The following is a 24,984-nucleotide window of genomic DNA, read 5'->3' as shown; positions in this document are numbered from 1 at the left end:
GTGGTTCAGTCGCCTGACTTTTCATGCAGGCATTGTGGGTTCAGTTCCCACTCAGTGATGATGTGAATGTGAATTGCTGTCTATCTATATGTTCCCTTTGGTTGACTAGCGATGGGTGTAAGGTGTAGTCTGCCTTTCGTCCAAAGTCATCTGGATTTGAGCTCAACTCGCTGCAACCCGAAGCAGGATAAGGATTTGAATGTGGACAGAAACACACACACACACACACACACACACACACACACACACACACACACACACACACACACACACACAGATTCATGGAGAGCCACACACATTTGTAGCGACTGAAGCAGGACTGACAACAGGGATTCAACTGAATCTTGAGTGGTCATGTATAAATAATTGTAATTATCTGAAATTATTGCCTGATTGTCAGAAGAAAAACAAGCATCATGAGTCCAGAAAGTTCATGAAAAAAATAATTTTAGAAAGTAGCCAAAGTGAAAATCTTTCTACCATCAATAGGAAATCTGCTCAAACCGATAAAAGGACACCCCTGGATGGACCCTCAGCTGCAGAAAGGGCCGAGAGTATATTAGGCAGTGTGAACTTGAGACAGCTACTTCAAGGTCTTCAAAGTTAAACTAGCTCCTCGTTTGTCCTTGCAGAAACAACAGATCGATGCTCGTTGATGGTGTGATTGAGACAACCTTTCCTCCTCGACAAATATTTCCACTGAGCAAAAGTTCCCCTCAGCATTAATTCCAAACTCTCACTTCAATGCTTTAGTGGGTGCAACCCAACAGCCATTTTCAAATATTTGCCTTTTATGGAAATTTTTTTTTTTGTATTTTAATGTAGTTAAAAATGGTCCCATGTAATGGGCCCGTCACACCATGATGTTCTGGCCAGCGTCCTATAGCGTTTGAGGAAACGTTGGTAGTCGCCCATGGTGTTGTTTCCACGCCAGTGAATGTCAATGATCGCTGCGAATCGGCGGAGAACGCCGGTGCGGAAAAAAAGTTTTGAACATGCACAAAAGTTCTCGCCGAGACCAGCGTTCATCAACGTTTAATTTTAAACGCTGCAGAACGTTCAAGAACATCCGTGGAACGTTTTACTAAGGTTCGCCGAGCGTTGCACGCGTTTGCCTATCGTTAGTCAGTCGTAACTCTAGCTTTACTTGGTTGTTACTTAATCGTTTGCTTTGCAGTGAACGACTCACTGGCAACCTGTCAACACCCACTGAACAATCCCCTAGCGCACACAGAGTGTAACCAAAGTGAAACGAACGTCGTTTGGTGTCCATTGAGCATCATTCGAGCATTTCCCGAACTTCTATGCATATGGGTGTATATAAACCGATGCTTTGTAAAAGCAAGGTCCATTTAATGGTGTTTAGGGTCCCCAGGGGGTGTCACATGGTGCGTGACTTCGCGGACGTGCTCTTCCTCCTGCTGTTGTTTTCCTCCAATCACATTGCTCGTGATGAAAGAGGCTTAGCTTTTTTACTAGCAGCGCTAGTTGCTGAAGTCCGTGCCCTAACTTTTTTTCTTCTAGGCGGCATGATGCTCACTGTTCTAACTCACGACAACAACTGAAGTGACTATGAACTTTCCAATGTTTTAGTGCCGGTTCCACTGTAAAAACTACATGCCAGCAAAACACTTTTCTGTCGTTATTCACTCATTGGTCACACGCTTAACACACTTGTCTTACATTGACAAATCGCTCGTCGCGCCCCAATGACGCGTTTGCACACGCTAATGGTTTTTAGGGGTATCTTATTTGGTCGCTGTTACATGCTTTTCGTGCGTTAGACACACGTTAAGTCATGCGTTAGACACACGTTAATCACACGCCAGATGTGTCATCCGCATTTGAGAACGCTGAAAATTAGAACGATTGAAATGTTCAGAGGACGTTGACCAGAACGTCATGGTGTGACAGAGCCTTAAACAGCCGGAGCAAGTGGCCCGGGAGAGGAAAGTCTGGAAGTCCGTACTAAAGCTATTAATGCCACAATCCGACCTCGGATAAGTGGGAGAAAATGGATGGCTAGATGGATGCTCTGAGTTTTTTTTTTTTTTTTTTAAATGTAAATAGGCAAGTCTGCCAATGAGATCAATGCTAACAAAGCAGTTTCAGCAAGGACCGAGAAGGCCGAGAGTCCTGGAGAAGACAATTGTAAAATGAATGGAAGGAGGAAAAAAAATGAGCCGAACACTCCCTTTTTCAGAATAAACTGATGCTATTTTGAAGCACACAAATACTGCAGATTAGGGTTTTTGCTGCCTATTATTGTAACGTGGGAATGGCATCAGCGATCTGCTGAAACCATATTTTTCTTTCTTTTCTGTGACCAGCACACGCAGGCCAGAAGTGTTGGTGAAAGAGAAGAAAATATGAGTCTACTGCAATGAACTTTTGATGAGGGAAGTGAAATATGGCAAAGAGAGGAACTGCCGAACTTGATTTGGAAATGAAAAAGATAGATGGTAGCCACTGGTGACAAAATAGGAAGTAAAATGCATTGGGAATCTCAGGATAGATAAAACAAGAGTGACTTATGAGCCACCAAGTAATACTTGTCAAAAGTCACACTTTTCTCTCCAGGGACACAGATTCCTGTTCTTTCCAAAAGGCCACTAGCACTCCACCTTGCCAATTACGTCCTGACGCTAGGAGCTATCCTCCCATCCTGACCTTTTCCAGACAATTTCCAAAAGACCGGAGTCCACGCCACCATTTCTATCCCACTATCCACCCCAGCAGTGATGATACAAAGATTGCGGAAGGACACACAGACACATTAGAGTACAGAAGCCATGGGCACTTAAATGTAGTGGTGGAATACAGTATGTAAATGGAGCGCTTTGATTTGAGACTGTCCAGCTTTACCTAATGATTTGACCGATTGACATGTCCTGTTGGCTGTAAGAGGTTGGTACGGTGGTGAAGAAAAGGAAAAGAAAGATACAGTCTTTCATTGCCAGTTACTGAACAATTCTGAATGGGTGCAAACAAACATGATAAAGATCGACTTGTTGATTATGATGTCAATGCACATTTTCTCCAAAAATAAGACCAATTTTCTTAATCCGTGTGTTCACTAAAAATGCTGCATAGCTTTGACTTCCTCCGTCCATTTGCAAATGCGAATTGGCCAGGCAGTTTCAGGCTCCAGCGAGTCCTGATGGGCCGCTTTTGCAGAGATCCATCACCCAATCAAATTACAGATAATTAAAACCAGAAACCAATTTAAAACCTAGAGGGTCGTTAGAAAAAGCACAAATGTGGCAAATCAAGCAGATCCGTCTGAAGTATTCAGAAAATCTGCCCAATATGCACTGTCTACATTTTATTTCTCTCGTCTTTATTATTTTGACATGCTTGATGTAGATGGCATTCAGTATTTGTCTCCTCTCTTAATACTTCACATGCTTTACAAAGCTAATGGAAATCACAGGTCTGTCTGTAGCAGACCTTCAACTTTAAATTAAATATCTCTACTTTTTCTGAGAGCTGCAGGAGGATAAAAGGACCAATGATTCTCCTTTTATCCCCCTGCTCACGAGCTTCTAACAAGAAGACCCACAGATGCTTTAATGTGACTGATCTCCATCATATTCATTAAGGTGCTATATGTGAACCTGGGATATGGTTAAACATGTAGCCGAGTGGCCACTAATCCATCAAAACGCAAAGTGGTTAAAAGGCCACTTTGAGATTAAAGTCTGGTTGCGAAGTCTGGATCTTTTTTTTTTTTACATCGTGAGTGAAAATGACAAGACTTTACACTTAACTTTGACCATTAAATCATTCTCTACTTTGAAAAGGAAACATCCAGATTATATGCAGTATCTGACGCAACACTATGTACACCAGCCTGAGAATTCTGCCTCAACAAAGGCTCTATTTGATTTACCAATGTCAGAGAGTTACTGTGTAAAAAGAAGATACCATATAGAAAATAAAACAATACCTAAACCTATTGCAATTATTTTCATCTTTTACATTGCACTATTTCCACAGCAATATTTCCCTTCGTTAGTTCTTCTCCTATGCCTATTGAACAAGAAAATAAATGAATAAATACGGCTAAAACATTGCAGTGGAACACAAGGCCGTGGTATTACATCTCTTCACTTAAACAACAAGACAGCACTTCAGTATTGATTGAGTTGTCCTCCGTGTTCACTTGTTTCCACATCCATACCACTGTTAAAGGTTAAATAAGATTTGGCTTTGTAACGAAGCATCATTTACTGCAAAGTGCCAGTAACAATTACTGATTGCGTGCGTAGGTGCAGATTTGCAAGGATATTACAATAAATGAAATATGCAGAAATTCTTGGTACCCTGCAGTGTGGGTGACTAGCTAAATGTGGATGATTTGCCCTTCTGTAGGCTACTTTGCAAAGCAAAGCCACTGAAGCTTTGACTCATTACAATGTATTTGAAAAGTGAGGATGGCGCCTGGACTGGAACCGATATGCACATTATTGCATGTCAGTGGGGTGTATATCTGCTTCTCTGTCCTCCAGTCTAGAAGCGGCTGATAAGCGCTACGCTGGACACACCACACAGGGCCCGAGTTCATCTGTGCTGTGTCTCCACACAGGCCAGGCCAGGTAGCCATAATTCACTCAAACTCTGTCATGTATGTGGCGCAATACATTTCCAGCCTGCAGCTTGTCACTCAAAAGGCTGAAGCAGGAGACAAAAGCAGCTTTAATTTGGAGAAAATCAAACAAGCGCATTAGCTGTAGAAAGAAGGGAAACCAGTGAGCAGTGGCTATTTATAATGATGAATGGCTTTAGCGGTTGTGGAATTAACGAGAGCAACAAACCACGCGTTGGCAGCGTTGTTTGATTCTATTCAGATGACACATGGCCGAGTACTCTGCTTATGGATCTGAGCTAAGCCCCTATTGCTTTTGCTTTTCCTTTCATAACTGTAATCTTCACCTTCTTCTGCCAGGCCCTTTTGATGTAGAGATGAATCAAAGGAAATAAATAGCGTTCTGATTTAAGAGTCGTTCAAATGGAGCAGCACAATACTGTGTTGGACAACAATAACACGCAATATAGGCAGCATGTGCAGCACTAGAAGGACAAAAATTCTACCTTTACAAATCACAAAAAAGAAAGTACTATTGTTCATTTTTGAGACAGAAACTGGAGGATGAAAGGGTGAGTTAGCAATTGTCTAATTTAATATAGAGTAACCCACCGCACCTGAGGAAAAACAACAACTCAACTCTTGTGGTTGTATTCTGCATCAACATAAAGTGTTAACTTACATTGGATGTTATTAGTTTTTGTGATTCTACCTTTACATGACCGAAAAGGCTGAGATAAAGGCAGCATTCAGCAATCCATTATTTATCAAATAAAAGGAGTCTATATGCTAGGATGAAATAGATTAAACAGTTGAAAATATAATTTAAGTTTAAATGTGCAATAAAAATGTGACTAGAAAGGAGTAATAAAGCCACACTGGGAAAAAAAAATCAATTCTAAATATTATATATATTTGTACTATTATGGGTGCGCTGTACTCCATTTGTATACCTGTGTATATATAAAAAGGATATTTAAAGTTCAAATGGATTGCTCCCCCCACCCCTGTCTACACGCACCCACTTTTTTTTTTAATTGTGTTGTTTGCATCAAATTCACAAAAAGAAAAAAATAACATTCATCGGTTTCTACATTAGAAATCTTGATTTGGTAGTGAATTCAATTGAAGTTATGTTGAAAATTTTATTATTTTCAGTGACATATTATGCTACGTCACAACGTCAATGGAATTGAGGTTTGTATCGTATCCGCACCTACTTGGGAATTTGTAATTTAAATAGCCTTCATTGCAAAAGGGAGTGGAATGCATAATCGTACAATGTTCAAATTTGGGTTTTTGTTGGATTTAGTGTGCTCAGATGAATACAGTGATAAAGGTTATGAGGAGCCACGTGAGAAGGACAAATGTTGTGGCGAGATGATTTCAACGCAGCGAGAGAATCAATTACAGGCAGTGGAAGAGGGAGACGGGCGGGTGGGGGAGGGAATCATGGGAGTGCGTGACGTTATCGTCTAGTTCACGGCACATAACCTAGTGCAGAGTAATTTTATGCGGGTGAAGGACAGGAGAATTAAGAGGAGTGAGTTGCTTTTGGGCCAAATGTAGCACTGGCAGCTTGTTCGCATCAAGTGCGATGACGCGAAGACATGCGTCATCTAAATCACACTCCTTGCAGAACCAATCTCTCAAGGAGATTACCAGCACCAATACATGCACACGCGCACACACACACACACACAAAGTCTTCTGTTGATCACACATCAAACACATGATCCCAAAATACTAAATACAAACCGCACTAATTGGTTCTTCCGTTCAAAATGCTTGTACACAGTCATCATATTTAGATATAGCAATGGATATAATAATTTGGCACGATACCAGTTTTGTGATTAATCTGTTGACCTGATTTTGTGCACTTGGTAAATCGAATCAAGGAAATATCTGCTCTCTTCCACCATTCACACCACTCATACACATACACACACCTCAAGATTTATAAATACAACCAATCAAACTTGGGCAGATGTGTTGTTTGCACTTTTATCCTGTTAGAAATGATAATTGGTTCACTGCTTATGGTGCCCCCTTTTGGTACTTAAAGCACATGACAAGTGACGAGTCCCCATGTCCAATGTGATAACTAGCATAATAATAAGTTTTGAAGACATGATGGTTTCAACCCAAATTTTATCCAAACCATCATGTTGTAAATCCTTAGTCTCGCCAGTTTTCCCAATGTAAGCATAGGGTTCAGTTGGATGTTTTCTAGGTTTGGTCACGTGATGTTCCGTTTATACGTAGCTGACACAATGCGCGATTGCAGTTGTGACATTCATTTCGGTCAACGGCGGAGGGGGCTGTTGCCCAAAATGGCAGCTTCCTGAGACAGATGGAAAGTTATGAATTAATCCGTTCCTCTTTAAATGAAGAAACATGAACCAGTAGTGAGAAGACTGCAGCTAAAGCAACATTTGTGCTCATTTGCAATTGTTTGCAAGCTTGCAATTTTGCTCATGTGAAAGGCACTGTCTCTCCCTCTTTCAAGAACCCTTATTGGTTCAGTCACGCTTTGACTGACCGCCATTTTCAATTCAATAGTGAAAATGAGGAGTTCCAAGTCTACAAGCTCTACTCTTGTCAATCCTCACAAGGTTATCCATTCATAAACTCATTCAAAATAGCCTGATAGTCTCTTTCCCTCTCTTGTGCCCTTTGTGCCCGTGTGTCCACGAGAATGTTGCGAGCAAAATGATATCAAGTTTCTGGCTGGCCATGGAGCCTCACTGCCAGCTTTGGCTGTTTGATGAGGGACTTCCAAAAATCCCAACGTAATATCCTCTCAGTGAGTCTGGGCAAGCCCATTAGCTCCTCTAGGGTGGAGGAGTTTGTGATTGACCTCTCTGAAAGTCTGCAATTGTATGGCCTAATCTGCCATCACTTGTCTGTAAATATTTCTCAGGCTCTTGTTTATGGACACGGTGTCCTAACACTCTCCAGCGATAAACAACAGCGTCATTCTACAAACTTGACAGATATGCCAGAGATATTTATTCAGTCATTGCAGAGAGACAGAAGGGACTGCAAATGTAATATTTGTTTGGATGTAAACACATTTTTCAGGGGATGAATTATCTGTTGGTTGTAAATGTGTGGAGAAGTAACAATGAACCGACATCTGTCGAAACGAGCCCGTTGTTTCATTTCTCACAAATTACTAAGATACACTCACATCTGAGAGAAGACTTTTTTTTTCCACCGTCAATACAAATGTTACATTCCTTTTCTATTGGCTTTGCCTAACACAGCCTGCTAAGCCTCAAGGGAACATCAAATTGGCAAATTATTGCCGATGAAAGTACTTCATCCTGTTGTCGATAGCCCTTCACACAGAATCCAAAATCAATTAGTGAGCTGCTAATTACTGGAGTCACACGCTTCGAGAGTGATGAGAGACTGAAGGAGGTGGGACTCTACTGTCTGCAAATCATTCAACTGCAGTCCTCAAGGTCAGTGAGAGGGAGCGTTGAGTGCAAATGTGGCTAATAACGTCCCTGTGGCTTCAATAAAGCAGACTGACTCAGTCACATGGCGACAGACGACTGAGGGACAAAAAATGAGAGGTCTAAGGTCTGGCCACCTGTTGTGATGGAGACAATAATGAGCTCAGACTGCAGTCACTCAAAGGCCTCAGGGGCAAGCGTTAGTTCACCTCGTGATGTCACCGTGGATCCCATCAAACATGATTCGTGACTCCTTCCTGCCTAATCTTGAAAGGTTTTGTTGCGGTTTCTGTGAGAGCTAAAGCAAATCCAGAGTGACTAAATTGGCCATGGACTCAACGCTTAAATGCTCTTTTCCGCAAATAAATGGTGACTGAGTCACACCTTAAGAATTCAAGAAATATAAATGGCTATACGGTAAAATAATATGTCGAAAGGATTTTGAAACAGAATTGATTTGTTCTTGGCTCAGCTTGTGGTGAATCATTTTCACCAAAGGAACAGCAAAAGAATTCAGGCATCTTTATCATAATGTAAACATTTGTTGCATAGGAATGCAAAGCAAGAAGGCTTTTACATTGTTTACAGGAGGTGAGTTCATAAGGTCACTTGTTAGGGCCTTTGACTATGAAAGGAATCAAACCTGCCTGGCATTTGTCCACTACTCGAACAGTGAAAACAGAAAGTTAAAAAAAAAAAACATCAAATGTTCAAAATCCATTGTAAAGGCAAAAAATACACGAGTACATGCTCGGATCATGTCTGAACTGAGCTATAATGGGGTATACAGCGATCTCATGAGATTTCTGCAAATCTCACAAGATTTACTAGTGCAATGTGGTTATTGAGGAATAGTCCTCCACAATGTATGGCCTGCACAGAAAGAGGAAGAAATAAAAGGGGAAGCAATGAGATGTGTTCTCAGGATTTTGACTCTTGAAACCATACTACAAGCGGAGAGTAACACAACTGAGATATGCAACAATTCATGAGACAAACAATGGATTGAGAATTCACTGTTTATACAGGCATGGTTGTAAACCATTTGTGGTGTAACAAGACTTTTGTCCTGTGTGAGTTGTTGAAAGAGCAAGCTCAGTAATAACATTACAGCAGCGGGAAATACTGTATCTTAATATACTGTACTATAAAAGGAAAATGGAGCCGGGAAGCAGTTAAACATTAAGGTAATGTGCTCACCTCCTTCCACTGGCAGCATGACAAATAACACTGCCTTTACAGAAGATTAAAAAAAAATATTAAAAAGAAAACAACTACACTGAGGCTGAGTAAAAAGAGCTCAGACAAGAAGCCAAAAATCGTTGCGAGCAACATAATTTGGACATCAAAACAGCTCCTCTTATAGATTTTCTGTCTTTGCAGTTAAAGGAGTGTGAGGTCACGAAAGGAGGTGCACGGGGCACCCCAATTCCAAAAAGTCCCACAGGTATTGCTTTAAAATAACATCACAAGTGTGCTGTGTAATAAACATCAGTGGATTTGAACTTCAGTTATTTTTAGATTGCAACACAAGGGCAAATATAACTTCTGCTTCGGTGGAATAAATCATGGAACGTGCTACAAGTATGTGAATTTGCAGTACACAGCACCTCGATAACTACAGTCTGCAGGTATTTGAAATTCATTGCTCATAAGTGCTGACACAACAGTAGTGCTGCACTGCACTCTGATATAACCTCTATGAGCTCACAAGCCAGTTGAGAGGAAAATACTGCAATTTGTACTTATGTGACTGGCATAGTGAGAAAAATAATTGATTTCTCTTGCCCTTTATATACTCATAAAAATAGTGAGAATGCGTTGTAATAGCTGTACAAGGGTACTGTTAAATTGTGGTGGATTTATGGGTATTACTGTTGATACAATTGGGAATATCTGCATACGCATAGAAATGTCATCAGTACATACAATTTCTTTTTGGTCAGCAATTAGAAAGAAGCGCATACCACAAGTGAAAAAGTGTTATTAACTAATCAATATCATACAAGAGCATGTGATATTTTACTGTACATCCTCACAGGTGTGATTCAGTTGTCGTCACAAAAAACGAGTTTTTACTTTTCCGCAAACAACTGTGAAAAGCTTTCACCAGAGTTACAGGATAGTTATTGCTAAAAGGGCCTGGAATTGTTCACATATGTAGGAACACCTCCGCTCGACACACATAATGCAACCGTTGATAACCAGGTAGAGTTTTTCTGCTCAAATTTGGTACTCTGACGGCACATTTAATCGATGACCAAGCTTAATGAACTTTAATTGATGCAGTCTTGTGTTGTCTTAGTCAATAAAAGTAGCAAAGGGCCTCAATTCATCCAATTAGTATTTAAAATAGTTAAGACAAGTTGCTATTGCAATTGAAATCGGGCGTAGCACATTAGTAATGCAAATCCTTTCCTCACCTTGTCAGACTCATCTGCTTCCATCATGTTCAAATGTGCTAAAAATGAAACTCTTGAAGTGTAAAAAAAAAATTAAAAAAATTCCAAGCGAGATCTGTACTGTTCCAACACGTTTGACCCCACCAATCAAAAATTGACTGAGACAGTCTGATGTTTAGTATAAAAAAATAGTACACACTAGTTATTCAAAACTCCTGTCAAAAAACTCTTTAATATTTTTGTATTCATTCATAACATTACATTGAATGCTTCAGAACATCGAAAGTTCTAGTACCCCTCCCTGTAAATGTCAAAATTTCAAAAATGACATCATATACTATATTGCACCAGACCTTATGTTAGAGTTTAAGATTAAGACAAACTCTTGCAAAGGGGTACACAACAGTGAGCAATTAAAAATGTGTTTTAGTATTTAATTGGCTTTTTGTGCCGATGGCCATTGTGTGAAGAAAAGTCTATAAACTAAAAGTTATGTGAAATAAGATTTAAAGTAACAACGTAACATCAAAATTGAGGTTTTGCAAATAACCTAGCATTACCCCTTTGCCATTTAACTTAAAAAATATATTTTCATGTTTTAATATTGATAATGCCCAAATTATTTTTCAACACTTGGAAGATGAAGAAAGTTAATGTCTCACTTAACATACATAATGAATATGTTCTCATCAAACACTGCTTTTGTTTTTTTTGTTTCATTATTTCCGACTGCAAAAAAAGTGTTTTCAAAATTTGAAGGTCAACCAATATCCCAGTGTTCAACGTTCGATGTATGAATCCACATGAAACTTCCCATCAGTACTGTGTATCCTTATTAAGATCGTAGATAGTGGACTTGTGTGGACTAGTGCACTATCTTAGCTCTGCAGGAGAGAGGTGAGGGACACCTTGAACTTATCACCAGTCAAACGTAAAGAACATAATGGAAAGTATATACACAAACGCTTCCGTTGACAGCAATGAACAATTTAGTCTTCTATTAGTATTTCTGTTTTGGGGATGTGGGAAGAAACAAGAGTAACCAGAGAAAACCCACACACAAGCATGACGAGAAGATGCAAACACAATACAGATTTGAATCCGCATCTTCTTTCACTTCACCAAAACACTGATAAATATTTTCCATTTGATATATGTATAGGCAGCACTGGAAAATGTTGGCCAAACAGTTTAATCCTGGACTCGCCAATGTGGAGTTTGCATGTTCTCCCCGTGCCTGCATGGGTTTTCTCCGGGCACTCCGCTTTCCTCCCACATCTCAGAAATATGCAACATTAATTGGACACTCTTACTTGCCCCTAGGTGTGATTCTGAGCGCGGCTGTTTGTCTCTATGTGCCCAGCGATTGGCTGACAACCAGTTCAGGGTGTACCCCACCTCTTGCCCGCTGACAGCTGGGATAGGCTGTAGCGCTCCCCGTGACTCTTGTGTGGATAAGCAGCCAAGAAAATGGATGGATGGATACATGTATAGTAATGAATGAATTGGGAGTATTAACAGAACAATGAGTCCTAATTCTATCCTGGTGTCTTTCAACACTATGAAAAGAATATAGAAAGTTCTGATAATGAACGCTCCACCAACCGCCCTCGTTACAGCTTATGTTGCAAGGAGTTCACGTTACGTACCAACAAAACAGAAGTCGATAATGAAATGGAATTTGATTCCCATGAGCAGCAAGCCCGCCCCCAGCCATTCTCTTCGAAATGTGCTCATCCTTAGTGCCCATGTAAATGGTAGTTAAATGTGAACTTGATAAACGATCTTATTGAGCTACAACACCGTCAAGACACTTAAGTGAAGCAGGAGGGATCATCCAGTTGACGTTTAAATCTTCATTTGAGAATTGTACTCATCAGACCCTCTCACAGACAATCAACAGATAAATGATGCATGGCTCAATAATGCAGACCTGATGTGAACTACATTTAGTTCTTTGGAATGTGGCAAAGGGGAAAGCTGGGGGAAGACAGTGAAAGGGGACAAAATTAAAATATTGAAACCCGGTGGTTTCTAATGGCCTCATTTAAGATGATAAATGTCAAAAACTTTAAGGTGGCTGATGGCAAAACTCACCGTGTCCAAGTCGTAGCGAGGCCGGCGAGCGGTATATGGACACAAGTGGCTGATGGTACCTGGACCCTTGAGGGCCCTGTGAGTACTCTGGCTGAGCGAGGGCGGGGGCCTGGGGGGATCCAGGAGTAGAAGACAAGAGTTGGAGGTCTGAGGACGAGGACCCAAAAGCACCGCTAAGCACTGTCCATACCACTGCCCAAAGCAACATCCAGAACACGTGGCCCTCCAGAACCTTTCCTTTGGGGAGCATGGCTCACGCCCCCACCCCTTAACAGGTATTCAAATGAAAAGAAAAACGAAAAAGGAGGAAACTCCACAACAAATTCTGCAAAACAAATGAAGACTCCACTTGATGGGAAGCGGAAGACCTCGTATCTGTGCTTTCCTGCCTCTTCTTTGAAGCAAAATCCAATCTGGCTTTTACTTTCTGCGGTGAGGAGACCGTGCAGCCTATGTGGCTACAGGAGAGTCAAGCTGCTGGCGGCACCAGGAATCAGCCCCTGCGCTCGCTTCTTCACCTGCGGGCAGAGTGAGGAGGAGAGGAGAAAGGGAGCAGAGAGCCTTCTGCCAGTCTCGCTTTACCCCACTGCGCTGCTCCACACTGTCAAGCCACTGATATCACACAGCGAGACTGGGGAGGAGGAGGAGGGAGGGATGCAAAGAGAAAAGGAAAGAGAGAGAGCGAGAGAGAGAAGGGGAGCCCTACACAATGGCACAGGAGAACGGTCAAGATTTTTATTTATTTTGTCTCCCCGGCAGAAACCTGGCTACTGTTCGGGCAATGAAGTGAATTTCATTTTTGGGAAGTTTGGACTTAGTATTTGCTGAAATAGTGGACTCCTTTTTCACCTACATTAATTTGTAGAGGTCTAATGCAAAGACAGAATCCAAGATGAGAAAAAAAGGAGAAAAAGCAGGGAGGGAGTAAGATGTGACGGGGTAAGGTATGGGGGGGGGGGGGGTCTCAGGTGAAACTAAGTGAAGATGATGGGAAGAAGGCAGCAAGTGGGCCAACCTATGCAAATCCGACTGGAGGATGTGGGCAACTCAGCCACTGCAGAAGAGAGGTCCTCCTCACAGGGGAGGGGAGGAGGGTGCGTAAGGGGAGGCACAAGACGAGCTGAGAGGTGGAGTGTGGAAAGACAGTTCAGATAAAAGAATTTGAGAGAAAGATAACTTGCGTGCCCTGAAGCTCATTTCAAATACTTCTTGGGATATGAACAGAACGTCGCTTCATGACAGCAGGAAACTACCCTTCTAAATCTTGATTTTGATGAATCTAAAAGGCCTATTGAAATTAAAAGACCCAAATAAAAGAACATAAAAAAGAAAATATTTTATTTTCAAGTCCCTAGTCTGTCAATCTTTAAACTTTTGGGAGCCATTTCTGCAAACCAAACACGACACTGTTGTTTAATCGTGTTACTTGTCAAAGTTAATTTGGCAAAAGCTATTCATCATTTGAGTGATTAAAAAAGAGGCTGTAAAAAGAAAAACAAAAGAGAGAGAGAGAGAGAGAGAGAGAGAATGAATGGCTCTGATTTTTTTGCACATGACTATTTCCATGTCATAGTAAACAGTTCAAGTTGAATTTTTCAAATCCATTTCAGGGCTCTTTTGCATGCATCTATAAAGCAGACAAAATTTAAAGATAACTTTATAAGAAGATTGGATTTAACAAAAATAAATAAATAAATCGAAATTTAGCATCAGACCCTACAGTGTGAATGTAGACATTTCTAAACCAATGACTTGGCACCTTTCCTTTTTGGCTTTCCAGAGTCAAAGAACCCAATTGAGCAGTATCTTTTCAGTTTGGTTTTGCCAATGTGTCCGTGCGCCACAAATGCTTCCCTTGTCATATGCACTTGTCTGTGCTCCACACTCATTAGGGGGGGTGGGGTAGGGAATCTGCTTCAACTCATAGAAACAAGCAGCCATCCATCCGCTGTGGACACTTATTGCTGAGTGAGGTGGAAGAGGAGACGGCTAAATGTCGGCAGCTATGCGCTTGCATTTGCCTGGCGACATTCATCCTACTGGTCACTGTCAATCTAAAAAAAGCCGAGCTCACCATTGTCCCATGTCAGGCAGGATGTGGGCTGCCTCACTGGATGAGGCGAGTTCTCCAAGGCAAGCAATATGCTGTAAAGATGTCCTTCACTCTTTGATTTTGATGACAGCATGTCACAGACATTAAAATACTTGCTAGAAATGGTGAAATATTGAAAAGTATGAAAAATGGGCTTCATATTTTTCCTTGAAATTAATTAATAAAACAAAGTGTAGAATAGAGGATTGACTTGAAAACCAATCTGCATGTATGAGCTCCTTTTTTGTTGGATCACCACTGGATGCAATTTAGTTCACACTTTTTCTTTGATTGGCTGAAATGACAATGGTTGCACACTAGTTTGCCAGTGTGTGTTTTTTTTTTTATTTGTTTAAATTTATTGTGTGTGTGAAAGAAAACTATGCAGCAAGCTGAAAAAAATTGCCGTGATGAACACATCATTCAAAACCTCATGCTAGCAAATGACAAGGGCAACAAAAATGTAGTCACTTTGACATGTGGCTTTGTTGAGATATAAATGAATAAGTTATCCAGGAACTTGAGGGTGACAAACAAGTGGACCGCTGCAGCAAAGTGAAGACTGTGGAGGATATGACTGCAGTATCCAGTCTTCTGTTAGCTAGCATGGGTTCATTACAGCCCCGTCTTTTCTCGCTCGAACCATAATCCTTCTAACCCTTCCAGCCATTCATTCCAAAGAATCTGCTCAACCGACTGCGGATCCATCACCTTGGTTTTTCCACATCTAGTATATATATTGTGAATCAACCTGTCCGACTGGTTGCTGAAATCCAGTGCAAAATGGGCAGAAATGGCAAAACGGATACGGTGTGAATTTCATGCCACTGATACGATGATGGACTTAACAAATCTAATGCCTGCTTGGAGGAAGCAAACCTCAAGCTCATACAGTTTCTGTGCATTTGTCAACATGTTCCTTGGCATTATTTATTTCAGAGGACTCTTATCTGAGACACCCACAGGCAGAGTAATTGTGATGCTTGTTGGGAGCACAGAACACAGGGATAATGTTTGCTGGGCAAATGAGCGACAGTGGAAAGAGGACATTCTGACATTCACTGATCCGTGCAAAAAGATGGGGGGGGGGGGGGAGCAGCATCTGAGAGAATTCATACAACGCAGGCGAGCACATTTGTAAACATTGTGAGTGTAGCCACTGCCCAGTGATGTATTACATCCCCCCAGACAGCGTGATGGAGGATGATGTGTTACCCGAGGACTATAAAGTATTAAAAAAAAAAAAAAGTACCCGAATTAAGCTCCGATAATACAGTGGGTTCATGCTAATTACACTCTGGAAAATGCCAGAGTGGACATTGCATCATCCAAGCTTTTTGTTTGAATATAACTATGTCAGTGTCAATTTATACCTACATTTTATTGGAAGATCAGGAAAAAACAAGAGTTGTATGTATGAGAGATAGAGTCCAGAAGTAATTGACAATACTGGTATATCACGGTTTAGTATGATTCAGCCATGTTAGAGGACTGATTATATTGGATGTGTGTTGACAAAGATGAGCCAAGTTAAAGCATAGAATTTAGTTAATCATGAAATCATCCCGGATGACTGTAGTCAACTGCCCAAAAAAAAAAAAAAAAAAATGTCCATTCAATGTGCAATGTGATAATCCCTGCTTGAATTAATTTAAATATATTCAGAATGATTTTACAACTACAAATTTGAACATGGAAGAACCATGCCATAACTTTCATGTCCACTGATTGATGAAGAATTCCCACCCCCCTCTGTGAATCACTTCCCTTCCCCCCCAAAAAAAGAATATTGGCAGTGTGAATTCTTTCACTGACTTGGTAATGAACCGTTGTCGAGATCAATGCTAATTAGAGCTTTACACTCGGCGGTGTGTCTGCGTGACAGATTAAGTTTGGCTTGTCCCACACTGTGGCGAATAAGTGCAAAACATTTTAGTGTAATGGAGAGGGCTCACAGTGGAGGAAGGATTCAAAAGTTAATTTAATTAAATACACAACTTCTAAGTCATCAGTCTGAAAAATACATACTGCGGAGCTTTGTGTATACAGACCGCAACGTGTACAGTATCTGATGTCTTTGCTCATATTAGAATTGCCTGCTAAAATTCCATTAATGAATCTAATGAACTAAAGAATACAATTTCCCTTCTCAACATTAGGTAAACCCAGACAAACTAAAAAGATCCAAAGTGTGTCGCAGAGATAATGATGCTCCATGTTTGGAATTACATTATCAGAGCGATATTAATATATATCCCATATGTACTGCATTGTTGCGGTCATTTACAGTGGGGGAGAACTGTATTGCTACCAAGATACTTTTCTAAATTTGCAGGGAAGGACTGATTATTAGAAATGATTATTGAAAAAAATCTCTGGGAATACTGCGTTTTAAGACTTTCTTCAGCGTATGTGTGGACAAAGTGCATTAGGAAAGCTGGTGTTTAATCTGTTACTCAGAATTTCTCAAACAAAGAAAAAAAAATGCATTACAAAATGTGCTTAACACATCATGAAGTAACTTGTGTAGTATATCCACCTGTCAATCCCATTTGCATTTATTGATCGCAGCAATGTTTATAACACTGTGTTAGTACTGGTAATTGCTACTTTACACGAGGTCCATTTTTCTTTTTGACATCAGACATTTGGCAAGGCTAAATATGAAATAGCTCGGACAATTGTGCTTTGTGTTGAACCACATCTGCAACAAGCGATTGTCTGTTCTCGCCTTTCATTTCAACAAATGCGTGCACACACACTCGCACACACACGCGCACACACACGCGCACACACACACACACACACACACACACACACACACACACACACACGAGGGTCATACACTGACCACTAAGGTGCAGTAATCCAATCCTTTTCACTGAACTGCACCCTGACATCCTCAATAATGAATGAGTCATAAAAACAAAACTGACAGTCATTCTGTTTGAAAGATTAAAAATGCACCAAATGAATAAATTATAAAAGACAGACGGACACACCGTAGGAGGACAACATGGCATGTAACAAGCTAAGCTAAAAACACAAATGAATAACTGGTCAGAACAGGTACCACAATGAGGGTCACATCATCATAAGGGAGTATTATATTTGCCATATTGCATGACATTTTACCAAAAGCAAAGGATGTGACTTGATGCTAGCAAGGATAATCTATTTTTGTGCCCTGTATCACAGGTGGAGCAGGCTCCCCACTTAAGATGTGGGAAGGACAGAGCAGCTCACAATGCAGTATTTTGGAAGAAAAGATTGTCCGATACATGGCTATATCTATTGAACCAAAGCGGTAAACACTAGGAAAACATCATGCACAATATGTTTCAATTAAATATTTGCTACAACATATATATGTGTTTGGTCCTCCTTTGGCACATGCAGTAGATTTATTGTACCATTTTTACAGGTTTCAAACTATCCCTTTGCCGTTAAAACACATTCACAACAACTAATCCCAGTAAATTGTGAGTAAATTACAATGAGATGTAGGAGAAGTCAGGGAGCAAAAATAATTTCTTTTTTCAGATGTTACGTCATTTGGCCAAGCTTTTCAGATGCAATGAATAATGATGGAAATATAGCTCAAACCATATTGAGAAAGATCCATTGGGCTTTTTGAGCTATGCGGGTGAGATCCGTGATGCTGACTTGTTGAGAAAAAGACGATTGCTCTTGGTAAAGTGTTGGAAAAAGAAACCATTACATTTGGAATATGCTCAGTTTTGCTGCACTAGACTGATGTTCCATATGCATGAGAAATACAAATGGACACTCAGACAAGGATTCCTACAGTATCAATTGGAACACATAATGCATCTACTGGATAGCAACCCCCACCCCAAAAAATAAGATTGATTAGTGGAACTATGTTTCATTGTTTTTTAAATTCGATTGTAGATCACCATTAACCCTTAATTTTTCATTGACTTTGACAATATATGTTTGTTTGTTTTTTGTTTTTTTTTACAAAGCAATCACCCTTCCCACCATTTTCCATTAAACGCATGAATGATATTGTGTGGGGCTGCGGGATTATGGCCAAAATAATAATCATGATTACGTTGATCAATATTGTAATAATTGTTAACCACAACTATTCTTCATGTTAGAGAAAAATCTATTTTTATCAATTTTTATTACATTACTTTTCAACAAACAATATGGAACAGTTTTTAGTGAAAATAAAGTTTTAAATAAGAATAAAACAGACAAAAACATAGGTAAATTTAGCCCTCAAAGATCCACTTTACCCAGGAATTAATATGTGAATAGAAATAGACCTCCCTCTATTCCACCAGTTCCTGCAGCTCTACTAAGTGTATTCTGAGGCAGTCACAGGCCAACCGGGAGACAGTCTCTCCAGTGTGTCCTGAGTCGTCCCTTGGTTCTCCTCCTGAAGGGAAATGCCCAACACACAAGGGAATCACCCACGAGGTATACGCATCAGATGCCTTAGCCATCACATCTGGATCCTCTCAATGTGGAGGAGCAGCAGCTCGACCCTGAGCCCCTCCTGGATGACCGAACTTCTCAACCTATATCTAAGGGAAAGCGTGGACACCACATGGAGGAAAGTCATTTTGGCCATTTGTATCCGGGATCTTATTCCATCGGTCATGAGCCACAGCTTGTGACCATAGGTCACGGTAGGAAATTGGGGTGGGAAACGAACATCAATCCCATCCTCAAAAAAGCCCAGCAAAGGATGTACTACTTGCGGCTTTCTGAGGAAGCACAGCCTGTCACAAGAGCTACTGAGACAGCTCTTCACAGCAGTCATCCAATCAGTACTGTGGGTCTTGATTTAGGGCCGCGACAAAAAAGGAAAAAAACTCGGACTGCAACGAACAATCAAAAAAGCTGAATGGATTATCGTCACCACTCTACTTGCTACTGAGGACTTACACGCAATACAAACTAGGTCCAGAGTAGGCAAGATTCTTTCAGATCCTCCATCCTCCACCAGAGCTTCCAGCTCCTTCTGTCGGGAAAGCACTACAGATCAATGCACATCAAAACTAGCAGGCATTCGAATAGCTTTTTCCCTCTGGCAATTAAGTCATTATATTCTTAATCAGTAAATTTACTGTTTTCTGCTTTGTGCCATTGGTGGGACACTCACATTCTGCTGGTCCAATCAATAACAGTATTGGTAATTTATTTTGTAGACTATCACACGATTCATCACGTTAACTGGCTCTCTTTGCACAATTGTCATTGCAATGTCATTGCACTGGTCTATTACGCGAATCGCGAATGGGTAAAGGGACTCTGTACAAGTTTTACACAATGTGGGACGTTGACACACTTATCTTGTACCGGTTTTAAATTAAGAAGATTTAACATCTTGCACGACATTTGTTAGGAATAGTTCTTATAAATAGAATTGTCTCTTGTTCTTTGTTCTTGCTGCTTTGTTATTGTTTGTTCTGCTTGTACCAGAGTAGCACCGTCTGCCAGAGAAAAATGTTTTTGTTTTTTTTTTTTAATTTTTTTTTTTTTTTACACACTTGGCCAAATAAAGCTGATTCTGCTTCTTATGCAATACTGAGGTCACCAAACTGGAAGCCTCTACTCCTCGGCTGTGCATAAAAATCCCGTCCATTAAAGTTATGGACACAATTGGTGACAAAGACAATCAAGTAAACAAGAAACTAACCTGTTTTCTGGTAGCAAAATACAAAGTACTGTACAAAGAGCTGAAATCACTGCCACTCAACCGACATAAAATGTCACTGTGAGGCCACAAAGAGTTTAACTACTACATAATATGCAGTGTAACAACAGATACTCACTTGCTGCCCCTTTCTAGCACACACACAAACACACACACACTCCTTCATTCTACTTTCTGGAAAACGTCAGAAACTGGTAGGGACTGCCAGCTCAGCAGCTAGCTGTACACATATATATATATATATATATATATATATATATATATATATATATATATATATATATATATATATATATATATATATATATAATATATACACACACACACACATTAAAGGAGGTATGAAATCTTAGCCTTGTGTTCTGAAGTAACACTTATCAGTGTACCAAATCTCAGTCGTGAAAAGGGTCCTATGTGTTATATGTATCAGGGGAATTGACGAGATGAACGTAATGCACTAAAAAAAAAAAACATCAGAATTCGTAGTATCTCGGTATTTTAACAGTTCCCCACCATCGTACAAATGTATAGTTCTAAAATGCACTGGAGCTGTTCTAATCTTGATTTATAAGGCCCTCCAATAATGATATCATGCTTCACCAGCAGTATATGAATTAAACGGAAATCATTTTTTAATTACCCCAGGGGTAACTGAATATTGGTCATTTTGCCCCAGTAAGGCTCTGCAGAGAGGTGATAAAATTCAACCGTGCACCCCTTTGACCATGATCCAGGCTTAATTTTGCTAAGGCTACCTGTGCACTGGTCCAAGTACAGTTGGCCGATCACACCACCAGGCATGCTGGGAAATAGTGACATTTCACATTGGGTGCTCTCATGAATACGGGGTGGAGTAATTATAGCTGTAAAGAGCTCTGCAATGATTGTGAGTCATTTTTCAGGAGATATGAGAGAATGGGTGTAAAGTAGATATGCCTAATTAGGAGAAAAAAAGAGAAGATTACGCAATGCCATATGGATAATGGGCCTTTACAAAGTGGAAACGTCAATTCTATGTCAAAGAAAATGAAATTAAAAATGGAAAAAAAAAAAGAATTCATTCCCAAACTAAGAATCCTCAAACAAGCACAAACTATTCCGGGATTATTGGATGATAAAGTGGGCCGGAAATTTTTACAACAGTTTTTATGTGGTCCTTTGAAAGTTTAAAAGCTTGGTCCTTAGCACCCACGATGCAAGCAATTCACTGGGATGTGTCTGCAGACGCATACCCCTGGGAGTTATTCACTGGGTGTGGGGGCACTCACTCATTGCTACAAATAGCATTTTCAAAATTTATTGGGTATCCCCTCACTTGCAGTCTGATCTTACAGGTGTTTAGAACTTACATAGCCAGCTCCACCACTCATCAGTTGTACAGCCAGGTCCATGAACCCTATCCTTTATGCTTCTCCTCCTGTCCTATCCTGTCCACGTAACACTGACTGACTCATACAACACCAACATCGAATGTGGCATTGTAATACGCATATAATGCTTTACTTCCCTCAACTTGTTTACAGCTAGTGGTTTTCCCCTTATCTTTTCCAATATTATTCATCTAACCTCTCTCTCTCTCTCTCCCTCCCTCCCTCTCTCTCTTTGTCTCTCTCTCTCTCTCTCTCTCTCACCAGCATGAAATCTGCTGTCCAAATGGTAACGCAGATTACGACAATATGTAAGACTCCCAATTCCATTTCGATAAATAACTTTTCAACTGAATGACTATAATGGGTGAAGACAAAGGCAATTTACTGGTTAACACAGAAATCTAATCCAACCAATTTTGGACCTAAAGGATGCAAGACACACAGCACAAAGCAATGAGAAAGAGCGAGTGACGTCAATATTTCAGATGTAGCAAATGGAGTAGCCGTGCATGGCTAAAATAACTTGGGACGTTGTTCTTTTTCTTCATTGGTTCTGGTTAGCCTAAGTGCAATCCCTGATGGGCCTTGATGAAGGCAATCAAGCCTGAGCAGCAACATCTGCTTGAATGTCTCCCCACATTGGGCATGCTGACGACAGCTTTAGGCTTTTAAACAGACACGGGCTTTCATATTCTTACATGTTTGCAGCTTTGCTCTGTCAGAGGAGAAAGGAGAGGTGCCTAAATTCATGTAAACACTAAGCACATACACGACAACCGTAAAGACCCCACTGAAAGTAGCCAGACGCCATGTATCACTTTCAGTATGATGACCTAAATTGGTTCTTCTAATGTTAGGGGAAGTGGTACAGGTGGTGATAATTATGTTGACCAATAATTTTTGCCATTCTTTGTCAACGTATTTTTTTCCTTGTAGCAAAATTAAATTTTAACGAACAAAAATATTAATTTGATTCAATTAAATGTCCATTTTGCCTCTGCACTCAACCCAAACTATTGGGATTTGAAATGTTGGGTTTTTCCCTGCTAGTGCATTACAGTATGCACGAACCTCGATTCCAACACATGCAACATGTCTTGCCTGGGAGAAAGAGATCCGTGGACATATGGAGATCTATGTTTGACATTATGGAAAATGTCACTATGTGCTGTAAAATTGTGTGACACTATTGTCACTGGCAAAGCCCCTAAAAGTTAACAAGCAGCATAAGGCATCAGTTCAGAGCATAAAACGAAGTGTGTTCAGCTGTGACCCAGGAATAGACAGAAAAACTAGATGCACAGGTGTCAAACTCAAGGCATGGGTACCAGATGCGGCCCATGACATGATTTTATGTGACCCACGAAGGCAAATCGTGTGTCAATTTCCATGATTCTTGTGGGAAACTGAACCAAAATTCCAAATTGTCATATATCATAAATGATAACATTTAAATATTACAAACATTCTTGTGTTACCAAACATGAATAGTTGATAAACCCATTGAACCCTTGATTTCTGTTTCCAAAACGAATTCATTAATCTTGTGTGTGAATATGATGAGGCAATTAAATTTTTTTTATGGTTTTACAGTCATAATGGCCATCTGAGGGAAACCATAACTTAGATGTGATGTCAGGTAGCCTCAATCAAGGTGAATGTGTTTAAATGACAAAAATTAAATGTATCTGTGTTGATACATTTAAACTTGACTATGAACTAAAATATTTTACATTTTAGCTAAGTCACTCTACTGTACATTTCGTCAACCGAAACATTGTAGAACAAAGCCCACTAAAATAAAAAGATTTAAATTCCTATATTCATGACACTTTTTTTTTTTGTTTTGTTTTTTTAAAATCAACTCACCTTTAAGCCATTTATTTTTAAAGGAAATATTTCAAGATTAGTCCTTGATAATATAATGTTTTGGAATCTACATTTTGTATAATTTAAGTTTAAACTAGCAAGATTTGCGATGGGGCATCGATTACAAGAACATGTCACCTATTTTGTTGGGGTGAGGTCCCTAAGCTCTGAGAATAGTGAGAGTTCGCCGTATAATTAAAACCTAATTAAAAAGTGCTGTCAAAATTAACACTCGGTATATGCTATCTCATACTCCGCAGAGTCTCACACATTTTTACATAATTCAACAGAATGCAGGATGATCCTACCTCACAATGTGATGAAGTATAATCACTGGCAAAGTAGGAGCCTACCAGTCCAAATGTGTTTGGAATTGGAAGATCCGATGAAATCTGAAGATTATTCAGGCTATCCTTATCCAATGAGAAACCAATGAATCTATTTGTGTGTATAGAGGCGCAATATAACCTTTAATGACTTCATCCAATTGAAACTTTTGAACGGCAGCGGAATTTCAGGGTCGCATCTATTTTACTTCATCTCGGCGTCGATTTATTTGTGCATACAGTACAAGCGCAATGAGATGGGATCTGTTTTTCTACTTAATTATCTCTCTAATGGAAGGAGAGAATTGCATTTAATTAGTTAGCCATTGAATGAGACACTTTCCACTGCAGAGGTGAACAGATTTAATGTTGCAAGGATAAATGGAGTCTCTGCAATGAAGTCCAGATGTTTGCATACGTGCAGCAGCCGTAACAAAGTGACACACACTACTTGATATGCTGTCCGTGGCCTTGTGTCTAAATCTGTTGTGTGGATTAATCACATGGCATTAAACATGGACCACAAAAGATGACGCTTGTCCAAGCTGTTGAGTGAATTCAGGGTCTATTAAACTCACATGGAAGGAAGCACATGACTCCATGTTTGGAGGGTGGCTCTTTGTTAAAAGATCACAATTATTTTCAGAGATGTTATCATGCCTGTATTACACGGGCTAGTCATGAATGGTGAACATAACAAATGCACGCCACAAAGGACTGAAAGTGAAATAGAACACGCAGTTGCAGCTGTGCAACTACAGTACATAATGTTTTTCCGAATTAGAGGAGAAGATTTGAGAACAAGTTGGCACTTCATTCCATAAAACAAAAAAACAAGTGGAGTCAGAATAGTAAGATATTAAAAAATGTTTATACTATAAACAAAGGTTAAACAGGTTTAATAGTTCCATATATAATAATAGAAGAGACCTGCTAAATTTGGTAAACACACAAAGATGATTACATAAATTAAATTTTTACTTAAAAAAAAGCCTCAAATATTGCATCGGAATATAGTACATTAACATTATAATGAACAGTATGAATATTGAGGTTTCATCGTGTTCAACTGAGGTTA

General features: G+C 39.9%; 1 protein-coding gene across 4 annotated transcripts in view; it reads right to left on the bottom strand.

The window, feature by feature from the left end:
- LOC133496188 (neurexin-3b-like) overlaps positions 1 to 24,984 on the bottom strand; it is a 246,715-nt gene that overhangs the window by 85,783 nt on the left and 135,948 nt on the right. Inside the window, exon 1 of one of the 4 annotated variants that reach the window (XM_061811440.1) lies at positions 12,555 to 13,112. The exons of 2 other annotated variants lie outside the window; for them this stretch is intronic. In XM_061811440.1, coding sequence (XP_061667424.1) covers positions 12,555 to 12,804 — 250 coding nt within the window. In that variant the 5' untranslated portion in view covers positions 12,805 to 13,112. Of the gene's footprint in view, positions 1 to 12,554; positions 13,113 to 24,984 lie in introns of those variants that run through there. One more of the 4 variants, XM_061811441.1, reaches the window with a different exon arrangement.

The sequence above is a fragment of the Syngnathoides biaculeatus genome, chromosome 23, assembly GCF_019802595.1.
Source record: "Syngnathoides biaculeatus isolate LvHL_M chromosome 23, ASM1980259v1, whole genome shotgun sequence".
NCBI lineage: Eukaryota > Metazoa > Chordata > Actinopteri > Syngnathiformes > Syngnathidae > Syngnathoides > Syngnathoides biaculeatus.
This window is presented reverse-complemented; position numbering and strand designations above follow the sequence as displayed.